At 51.3% G+C, this 10873-nt stretch overlaps 1 protein-coding gene across 2 annotated transcripts in view; it reads left to right on the top strand.

Annotated features, from left to right (window-relative positions):
• Positions 1 to 1177: 1177 nt before the first annotated feature.
• Positions 1178 to 10873, top strand: part of FREM3 (FRAS1 related extracellular matrix 3) — a 125668-nt gene continuing 115972 nt past the window's right edge. For both annotated transcript variants that reach the window (XM_019534415.1, XM_019534416.1), the window contains exons 1-2: positions 1178 to 6443; positions 10572 to 10661. In XM_019534415.1, the coding sequence (XP_019389960.1) occupies positions 1211 to 6443; positions 10572 to 10661 (5323 nt within the window). In that variant the 5' untranslated portion in view covers positions 1178 to 1210. The remainder of the gene's footprint in view (positions 6444 to 10571; positions 10662 to 10873) is intronic.

Raw genomic sequence — 10873 nt, 5'->3', positions numbered from 1 at the left:
AAGCGTTTTGCCCTACCACACTGACCCAGTGTCCTGACCCTTGTTCTACCCGAAAGACAACTGCTCCTTCCTCTCCCCTCTGCCATGCCTGATCATGCACCAGATGAACTGGAAAAAGGAAAAGTGAGAGAGAAGGTAGATTGAAAGTGCCCAATTGTTTAGACTGCTCAGGCTTAACCCCCCTCCACCTCAGACACCATCTCCTGGACATGAAAAATACACTTTCTTCTTGCAAGGGGAACCTAGTGAGACCTTTCGAAGGGGGCATTTGCTTTGGCTTTGCTTGCAAAGCAAGTACCTGTCTTTATGGAGGCAGAGTCCTTTGGGTAGATGTGATGTCTTTTATTAGATCAACTGAGTAGTTGGAAAAAAGTTCTTGGCAAGCTTTTGGGTGCAGTCACCCTTCATCAGACATAGGGAGTCTCCACTGATCTGAGGCTCCAAGGAATGAGAGAAGGCAGAAGTGTGACAGGATGTCAGTGAGGATGTAAATAGGTAGAAACGAGGCAAACAAAAGGTAAAGCAGGGAAGGAAGGAGGAAAAAAGCAAGGGGGAAAAAAAAGCCAAAGGTGCGTGCAAGGGAGATCCTACAGAGGTAGTAATTCAAGTGGTGCAGGATCAGGCATGGCAGAGGAAAGAGCAGTCGTGTCAGAGGCCGAAGACAGGTTGGGACACCGGGTCAGCGTTTCACATTCAGAGGTTTGCTGGTTTATTTGGCTAAGGCTCTTTCACACGAGGGAGCGAAATCACCGTTTAGTGATGCAGGGGCTGTGCGCGAAACGCCTCGGGGTGGGCACTATTGCAGCAAGGCGGGCGAGGCGACGGCCGGCGTCTGAGGGAGCCGCGTTTCTTCCCCGCTCCGGCGCCGGTCGGCGAGCTCGGCGTCCCTCCTCCGCGGCGGACTCGGGGGCAGGAAAGGGAAAAGCCAAACGCGACGAGGAAAAGGACTTGTGCGCTGGGCGGGCACGGCGGTGCCCGGGGCACTTGCCGGCCCAAGGGCCAGGCATGCCCCCGCGGCTGGTGTCAACCCCCCGCCCCGCTCCGAGGCACGCAGGAGCGCCGCCGCAGGTAGGCCACGCGCCGCTGTGGCGGGGAGGAGGGGACACCACCCCCCCCGAGGGGCCGGGGCCGGGCTGTGGGCGGCGCTGCCCGCCAAGCCCTTTAGTAGCGGCGGCGGGAGGCAGCGCTGCGCTCCTGGTCGCTGCGCGGGATGGCGGGAGGTAGCGCGGTGCTGGTGCTGGTGTTGGTGCTGGTGTGTAGCGGGGCGGGCGCAGTGGCGCCGCCGGAGCCGGAGCTGGTGGTGGCGAACCGCGGGCTGCGGGTGCCGCTGGGTCGCTCGGCGTGGCTGGACCCGGCGCGGGACCTGGTGGTGCGGGCGCCGCCGGGCGGCGCGGCGCAGGAGGACACTGAGGCGAGCAGCCCCGCGCGGCCGCTGCGCGCCCTGGCCGCCGACTCCATCGTGCTGGCGAACCGCGGGCTGCGGGTGCCGCTGGGCCGACGCGCCTGGCTGGACCCGCTGGCCGACCTGGTGCTGCGGGTGCAGCCGGGTGACCGCTGCACCGTGACTGTGCTGGACGCCGACCCGACGTGGCGCCGCCCGGGCCGCCTCAGCCCCGCGCGCTTCCCCTGCGACTTCGGCGCGGGGCAGGTGAAGTACTGGCACCTGGGCGGGCGCAGCCCGGCCGCCCACCGCCTGCGCCTGCTGCTGCGCGCCGACGGCGCGGGCCGCGCGCGGGTCCTGCCGCTGGCGTTGCACGTGGAGGTGCTCTTCCAGCAGCTGCGCCTGCTCGCCCGCAACCTGCCGCTGCCCGTGGCCCAGCTGCGCGGCCTCAGCCTCCCGCTCGACGCCCGCGTGCTGGGCTTCCCCGACGGCTTGCAGGCCTGCCGCCTCACCGCGCTGCCGCTGCCCGGCGCCCGCCTGCCCGCCCACGGCCGCCTGGTGGACGCCGCCGGCCAGCCCCTGCCCCCTGGCTACAGCCGGGACTGCGGCACCTTCCTGCAGGAGGGGGTGCGCTACCAGCACGCGGCGCCCGCCGGCTCTCCCGACCGCGACTACGTGCCCATGAGGGTGGACGCACTACCAGCTGGGGCGACGGGGCCCAGCGAGCGGGAGTATTTCCAGGTGGTGGTGCGGATCCGCGAGGGCACTGAGAACAAGCCCCCCCGGCCCAGCTCAGCAGCGCTGCTGGTGATGGAGGTGGACCAGTTCGTGCTTGCTGCCCTCACCCCTGAGGCGCTGGCTGCAGAAGACCTGGAGACCCCCGCGGACCTGCTGCTTTTCAACCTCACCTCGGGGGGCAGCGCCGACCCGCGCCGGCACGGCTACCTGCTCAGCACTGACGACCCCGGCCGGCCGCTCGCCACCTTCACCCAGCGTGAGGTGAGGGAGCTGAAGATCGCCTACCAGCCACCCACTGTGGACTCGGACCGGGAGCGGCTCTTCCAGCTGGAAATGGAGGTGCTGGACCCTGAGGGTGCCTCTTCAGAGCCCTTTGCCTTCGTGGTGGTGGTGAAGCCCATGAACACACTGGCCCCCGTGGCCACGCTCAACCGAGCCTTGGGCCCCCAGCTGATGCTGTTTGAGGGCCAGTCCAGGCCGCTTGCAGGCAGCCTGGAGATCAGTGATGAGGACAACCTGGATGAAGTGAAGGTCTGGGTGGTGCGGGGCCTACGGCATGGCGAGCTGAAGGTGCTGGGGGCACCGCCTGGCCGCAAGCACTTCACAGCTGCTGAGCTGGAGGCTGGGCATGTGGTTTACCAGCATGATGACAGTGAGCACAGCTACAGCGACAACATTGTCTTCCGGATGGAGGATGGGAAGCACCAGGTGGAGTTTCTTTTCCCCATCACGATTGCCCCAGCTGACGATCAGCCACCCCTACTCAGTGCCAACACCGGGCTGGTGCTGAGAGAGCACCAGGCAGTCCAGATCTCACCCTTCATCCTCAGTGCCACGGACATTGACTCTAATGATGCCGCTATCTGCTTTGTGCTTCAAGAAGAGCCTGTAATGTCTTCCCAAGCTTTGCGTCCCCAACGCCGCCTAGGTGAGCTTCTGCTGCGTCAGGCAGAGCTGCCACCATCCTATGAGAGAGGAAAGGATGTAGAGAAGGCTGGTGGTGCCCCTCCCTCCTCTTGGCACTTTGTGGAGAGTGAGGGTGTGTATGAGAAGGTGGTGAGTGAGTGGCGGCAGCAGGACATCCTGGATGGAAGGTTGTTCTACAGGCACACAGGACCCCATAGCACCACCTCTGTGACGGATCAGATCTTCTTCCGCCTCCAGGATGATAATGATCCTCCTAATGAGTCTGGGGAGCAGGTGCTCACTGTCAGAGTGCAGCCAGTTGACAGCTTGCCTCCAGAACTGTACCCAGGCACTAGCCTACAATTGACTGTCCTGGAATACCAGTTGACCCACTTCAGAAAGCGCTACCTGCGCTACACTGACCTGGACACGGATGACAGAGAGTTGAAATACACCCTGCTCACACCCCCAATGGATATTGATGAAAACCACTCTGTACTAGCTGGGGAGATTGTGCTGGCTGACAACCCTGAGATGTCCATTACCCAGTTCACCCAAGCCCAGGTGAACCACCACAAGGTGGCTTACCAGCCTCCAAACCAAGAGCTGGGGATCACCCCAAGGGTGGTGCAGTTTACCTACAGTGTTGAAGACTCAGCAGGCAACTCTGTACCAGGTACTTTCACTCTCTTCCTCCAGCCAGTAGACAACCAGCCACCCCAGATCACTAACACAGGCTTCACTGTGCTTGAAGGAAGCAACTTCCTTGTCACAAGCAGTCAATTAGATGCTGCTGACCCAGATACAAACACAGACCGCATTGTCTTCACTTTAACCCAGGCACCCCAGCACGGCCATTTGTATTATTTGGAGGAGGGTATGATGGTCCAAGGGGAATCTTTCCTGCTAGATGATATTGCCAGTGGGCGCATATCCTATCAGCACAGTGGTGATGAGTTCACCAGTGACTCTTATCAACTAGAAGTGAGTGATGGGGTCCACCATGTGCCAATCACTGTGAGGATCACTGTGCAGCCAGTTGATGATGAAAGCCCTAGCATCACTCTTCCTCGTGGTAATGGGCTTCTGGGAGCCTCAATTGATGTCCTGGAAAATGGTGCCACTGAGATCACTACCTCCCTTATCCAGGGAACAGATGAGGATACTGATGACTTGACACTGACTTTCATTGTAGAGGATCCCCCTAAACTGGGTGACATTCTGGTGAATGGGATTCACTCAGAGAGATTCACTCAGCAGGATCTCATAAGTGGGACAGTAGTCTATGGTCATACAGGTGGAGAGATTGGCCTGAAGAAGAGCCATGACTTCTTCAATCTCACCATCTCTGATCTCTCCAGTGAGTGGGTAGTGGGAGGCAGCATGGTACAAGGTGTACGTGTATCTGTGACGGTGTTGCCTGTGGATAGCATTGCACCTGAAGTGAAGGTTGGGGCAGAGCGCTTCGTTGTCTCTGAGGGGGGGAAGAATACCTTGACTCTGGAGCAGCTGGATGCAGAGGATATAGATACTCCTAGGGATGACCTCTTGTGCACCATCGCTATTCAGTCCACTTCTGGATACCTGGAAAACATCTCTCCAGCCCCTGGCTCTGAAAAGTCTAGGGCTGGCACTGCCATCAGTGCCTTTTCCATCAAAGATATTCGTCTGGGACACATCAACTATGTGCAAAGCATTCACAAAGGGGTTGAGCCTGTAGAGGACAGATTCACTTTCTGCTGCTCTGATGGCGTCAACTTCTCTCCTCACCATTTCTTCCCCATTGTCATTATCCCCACCAATGATGAAAAGCCTGAACTGTTTGTGCAAGAATTTGTGGTGCTTGAAGGAATGAGCCTAGTGATAGACACACCTATCCTTAATGCAGCCGATGCTGATCTTCCCCCAGATGAGCTTCACTTCTTCATCACTGTTCCTCCCAAGCATGGGCGGATTGTGCAGCAGCTTGCAACCGGTACCTTACCTGTTCACAACTTCACATTGGAGGAGATCCAAGAGGCCTCTAGCATTGTGTATGAACATGATGATTCGGAGACTAAAGAAGACAGCTTCAAAATCCAGCTAAGTGATGGCCAGCATATAGTGGAACAGGAAGTGCTGATTATGGTAATCCTGGTGGATGATGAGACCCCCAGGATGGCTATCAATCAGGGGTTAGAAGTGGAGATTGGCGAGACCAAGGTTATCACAAACCGGGACCTTAAAGCCACAGACATAGATTCAGAGGACAGGAGCCTCACCTATATCATCCGTCTGGCACCTGAGCAGGGTCTTCTGCAGCTCTTAAACAAGCAGAGGGAGGTGTTAGGCAACATTACACAAGGTATGAACTTCACCCAGAATGACATAGACCAGGGTCTTATCCATTATGTTCACACTAGCCAACATGGGGTCCATGACCTGGTTAAGTTTGATGTCACAGATGCCATTAATCCCTTGATAGACAGATACTTTTATATTACCATCAGCAGCATTGACATGGTCTTCCCTGAGGTGGTCAGCAAAGGGGTTACTCTGAAAGAGGGTGGGAAGGTGACTCTCACAACTGATTTGCTCAGCACAAGTGATATTAATAGTCCCGATGAAAATCTGCGCTTCGGTATCACCCGGGCACCTAGTCGGGGTCACTTGGAGAACTCAGACAGTCCTGGGGTGCCTGTTACTGCCTTCACTCAGCTCCAGCTAGCTGGCAACAAGATTTACTATATCCATACTGCAGAGGATGAGGTGAAGATGGACAGCTTTGAGTTTGAAGTGACAGATGGCTATAATCCAGTCTTCCGCACCTTCAGGGTCTCCATTACTGATGTGGACAATAAAAAGCCAGTTCTAACTATCAATGAGCTGGTGGTTGAGGAAGGGGAGACCAAACTGATCACCCCCTTTGAGTTAACTGTGGAAGACCGGGACACCCCTGACAACTTGCTCCATTTCATAGTAATTCAGGTCCCTGTTCATGGCCAGATTTTATACAACAGCACCTACCCTGTGACCAGCTTCACTAAACAAGACTTGAATGAGAATCTCATCAGCTATAGACATGATGGTACAGAAACCAGCCAGGACAGCTTCTCCTTCACTGTCACTGATGGAACCCACACAGACTTTTACCTTTTTCCTGACACAATTCTGGAGACTCATCAACCCCAGATGATGAAGATTCACATCAATTCTCTGGACAATGGGGTGCCACAGTTAGTGGTAAACAAGGGTGCCCCAACCTTGAAAAGCCTTCCAAAAGGGCACTTGGGTTTCCTAATCACCAGCAAGTCACTGAAGGCAGAAGACAGAGACAGCCCACACAAACTGCTGAAATACAGAATTACGGATGGGCCAGAGCATGGGTTCATCATTAATACTGGCTTTGGAAATGAGAGCATTAATACTTTTACACAAGGTTAGTGCTAATGGTTTTATTTATTTATAGTCTTTAGATCCTACAAGATGTTAGCCAAGATACCTTCAAAGGCAAGTAAGTTTTATCTTTTTATTTTTGTGTTATTTGAAAAAAGGCACTGTGCACTCAAAAAAACCCAACAACTCTTCCAACTATGTAGACAGTTAATCAAAATATCACAAAATAACTTGCCTTGTGACATTTCCTGGGCCATCATGGTTTCAACAGTCTATCCCTATTTCCTTTGAATCCTGGTTTAAAGTTAAACTTGAATCCCTTTAAAAAAAATGACAACATTCATTTAAAATCTGACACTGTTTATAAAGGTAGTCTTAGTATTACAAAAAATGCCTTTTAAAATAAAACTGGAAAGCTTGATTTACATGCCAAGACCTAATTGAAAAGTTCTTTGGTCACTTAAGTCTTGGTGACATTCTTAACGCACGGTCCAGGGGCTAGAATGTGGTACTAACATGTGTAACAGGAGGCCTACTATAACCTTTTATGAATTGCCTAAGGGTTTTGGGATTCTAGTCTCACTGTCTTTAATTCAGACTCTAGTGCTGATATGTTGGAAGTGGGGAAGTAGATATCCCTGTTTCTGGAGGAAGAGTGATCTTGATTGGGTTATAGATTTACTTGCAAGTAGAAACAGACTAGGCAGAGGGTCAGGAATGGTGCATTTTACATGGCTTGCTCCCCAGATCCACTATCCTTCAAGGAAACTGGCAGGGAAACTTCTAAATGTAATGCTATAAAATCTAACACAGGCTAAGGCTAAATTCAATTTTTCATGTCACCTTTTTCAGATCAGGAGCTATGTTGGGTTAACTCTGTCATTATTGAGCTGAGAAGGCAGCCTAAGAAAGCTGGGTGGCAGTGGAGAAGCTATAGATTTCTGCTGAGACAGTACAGGGGTGTCCAACCTTTTTGAATGTAGGGGTGGATCACGGACTTTGCCCATGCACAGTGGGCTGGCAAGCCATATTCAAAGACCTCACAGGAAGCGTATCACATCAGGAAGTGATGTCACATGACCTTTGACACCAATGAAGCTGCAGGACGTGACAATGAAATGGGCCTGGAAATGTGGTTTAAAATCCAAAACCAAAACACTTGACTAAAATAAATACTGTCGCATAATGAAAGAAGCATAATGCAAGTCGACAGATCAAATGTGGAAAAGATATCAGCCAGAGTGGAAACTAATCAAAGGTGGAGGGATGTGTCTCAGTGGGAGACATCTGCGCGGCGCTTTGCAGCCTCCACCACTCATTGCCTTGCAAGAGGCAGGCAGGAGAGGAGGGAGCAGGGGCTCCTCAGTGCATCCGAGAGGCTGCGAGAGAGACTTGCAGCTCAGCTGGGCACAGCCACAGCTGCAGCCGGGCATGGAGAGGAGCGGGGCGGGGAGAGCTGCTGCCAGGCATGGGAGCCCCAGTCCGGGCTCCTCCTTGTCCTCCCGGCCAGAGCCTCCCTGGCATGTGTGGGAAAGGCACCCTCCACTCCGCTGCTGCCCACCTTGCTGCCCCCATGGCTGTGTGCCTGTGCTGCTTCCCATCCCCAGCACATGAGAAGCAGCCCCCTTGGGACTCCAGGGGGAGATTGGTCGGAGGAGCAGGCGCCGCCTTGCTGTGGAGCAGGGCAGCGGGGCTGGCTTGAAATGAGCGGGTTAGGAGGCAGGCGTAGGCCGGCAGTGCCACCAGCTGCTGCTTGGCTTCCTGCATGGGGCCTCTCTGGCAGCGCAGGGCATGGGCATGGGCATATGTCGGGGTGGGGAGGCGGGGGCAGGAGCCTGGGCACTACCGGACGTGCATCCTCCCCACCAGCGACTGGCGTGTTCCGGGCCCATGAGTGGAGCTGTTTCTCTGCCACCTAGTGGCAAAGTTCTCACGTGAAGTCTCCATCCTGCGCCTGCCCTGAGCCCGCAGCACTGGTTGCGGCCGCGTGGGCAGGATTGGCTCCTCGGGGCGGATAGGGCCGCTCAGCAGTCACAGCCAGCGCTGCCCCCAGCTGGGGAGGGGTCTGGCCCTGCAAGGGACGCAGCCGGGCCGCGCTGCGCTGGTGTGTGTGTCCTTCCCCAGCCCTTCAGCAGCTGCTGAGAGGCTGGGGGAGGGACAAGGGGTTTTTGGTCACAGCACTGCGGGCCACAGAAAATGCCTTGGTGGGCTGCATGGTGGCTCACGGGTCATATGTTGGACAAGCCTGCTGTAATAGATCTTTGAACATCTTTAAATTTTGGGGTGTTTATTCCATAGGGGAGGAAACTCACTTGTCTTTGATACTTGGGGAACTGATGAGGAGAACCTTGTAGTGTTTCTTTTCATCTGTGCAGTTTGGTTTTTGCATGCAGGAACAATCTATACCTATCTAATGCTGATTAAAACAGCTGAAAGAATGAAGCATTCCACTGGGGTTAGGTGCTTTAATAAACAACATTGCTCTTGTTGAAGAAACAAACCTCATAAATTGGGAAGCAGAAAAAATCTTCCAGGTGTAGAGCTAGATGTAACAATTATATCATTGCTGGTACCCTGCAGCTGTCACTGCTGCATGATTTTGTAGTGATGTAAGTATACAGCAAAACTGCTCAAACTTCACCCCTGCTTCATCCAGGCTCAAAGTTAGGGTAATTTAGTCATCTTGTATTCCTACAGGATCATATTCATGTAACAGCTGCTGCATGCTCCTAAGAAGCAGCTCTCCCTCCCCTTTTAAAGTGGCTAAATTGTACATTTGCCCTCAGTTTGCTTTTATAAATTTGTATATAGCTTTTGGACACTTTTCTGTAACAAATTTCAGATTTTTATTAGAATGTCATTTAAAAGGCAAGTTCACCTTTCAAGCTCTGATGTAGAAAAAAACACAAATTGATATGTTTATTTTTACTGTTCATTCAAGATGTTTCACCTCTTGAAAGAAGAATGATTTCATTTGACTAGAAGTACAAAAATTGCTTGCTTGCAGGTACAACCGGTATCAAACTCTGTAAAGGCCCCTTTACGCGTGCAGGAAAAGGTACAATGGGCATATCCCCATGAGTGGGAATGTGTGGTTTTCAGCACCTCAGAGTCTAGCAGTGGGGTACTGTAGGGATCCAGCATCTGCAGCTGTGGGAGTCTGGGTCCTGGCAGCTGTAGGTTGCTGCTATGATCCAGAGCTTGCAGCTCATAGGGCTTAGAGGCCCCAGCAGCTGTGGGACTCACAGCCCCAGCTGGGCAAAGTGCACCCCTGCAGCTGGGAGCCCACAGTTGATGCAGCTCCCAGCTGCAGGGGACACCCTGCTACACATGTAAACTAGAGCTCAGTAGTGACCAGCTATAGAAGGTAGTACACATTTTTGAGGTCTAACTTTATAGCTGACTGGAGCTTTTTATTATGTGAAAGCTACTTTTCATGTGTAGCTGGTCTCAAGGTAATTGCAATACCTGTAATATGTAGAGAGGGCCTAACTGTCACACACTCAGTATTAGATCCAGGATCTTTTGATTGAGTGATGTATGAAGAAATAAATATGTGAAGCTCCATGGAAACAACTCAGGGAGTTTTGGATGCAATCACAGATCAATAGAAACAATCTCATTTCATTCTGTGAACATCAGATTAAGTTTTTAATTAGTTTAGATATTAACTTAATTATGATATTTATCCCTGCATCTTCTGATACATTTTTATCTGGAATAATTTTGTATGTGCCTCCCAACCCACCTCAAAAACAAAACTGTAGACAAATCTTTACTTCCAACTTAAAATTTAGGTATAGCAACTTTATTTAATTATAATGTTGATTAAGAATTTCTGAAAACCAGAGTTGGAAATTAAATTATTCTTTTAAGCTGCGTGTTACAGTCCAAACCCACTAAATTCCACTGTTTTTCCTTTTTTTTTTTCAAACTGAATAATCTAATAAGTTAAAACTGGGACAGCAGTAGGAGGTGAATTCTTGTTTATGTAGTTTAAAATTATACGTGTTCTAAGATTGGCTTTTTCTTTGTTTACCTGTGACGAAGTAGTTTGTGAGATGTTATCATATATTACTTTAAAATATTAAAGTTTAAATTGTATTGATAAACCTTGAATTCTACAGTAAAATATTTTGGTAAAAGACTTATCATGTTTCTTTGTTATCAGCTGATATTGATGAAATGAAGATTAGCTATGTCTTGAAAGAAGGTGACAATGCTACTAGTGATATCTTCTACTTCTCCATTGAAGACAATGGTAAGTTTTGTACTTTTTAAATGCAGCATATCTTAAAAGCGTATTCAGCAACAGAGTATGATTTACATTTGAATTTATAAAATACTTTTTTGCCCTGGTTATAACATTTTTGTATATAAATTTATAATTAAATAATTACTGATACACTTATTAAATATATAATATTATAATTAATGTAAATTTCTATTCTAAGATGCATAGTTTATGCAATT

This window comes from Crocodylus porosus, unplaced genomic scaffold, assembly GCF_001723895.1.
Source record: "Crocodylus porosus isolate Cpor-Errol unplaced genomic scaffold, CroPor_comp1, whole genome shotgun sequence".
Taxonomy (NCBI): Eukaryota; Metazoa; Chordata; order Crocodylia; family Crocodylidae; genus Crocodylus; species Crocodylus porosus.
This window is presented reverse-complemented; position numbering and strand designations above follow the sequence as displayed.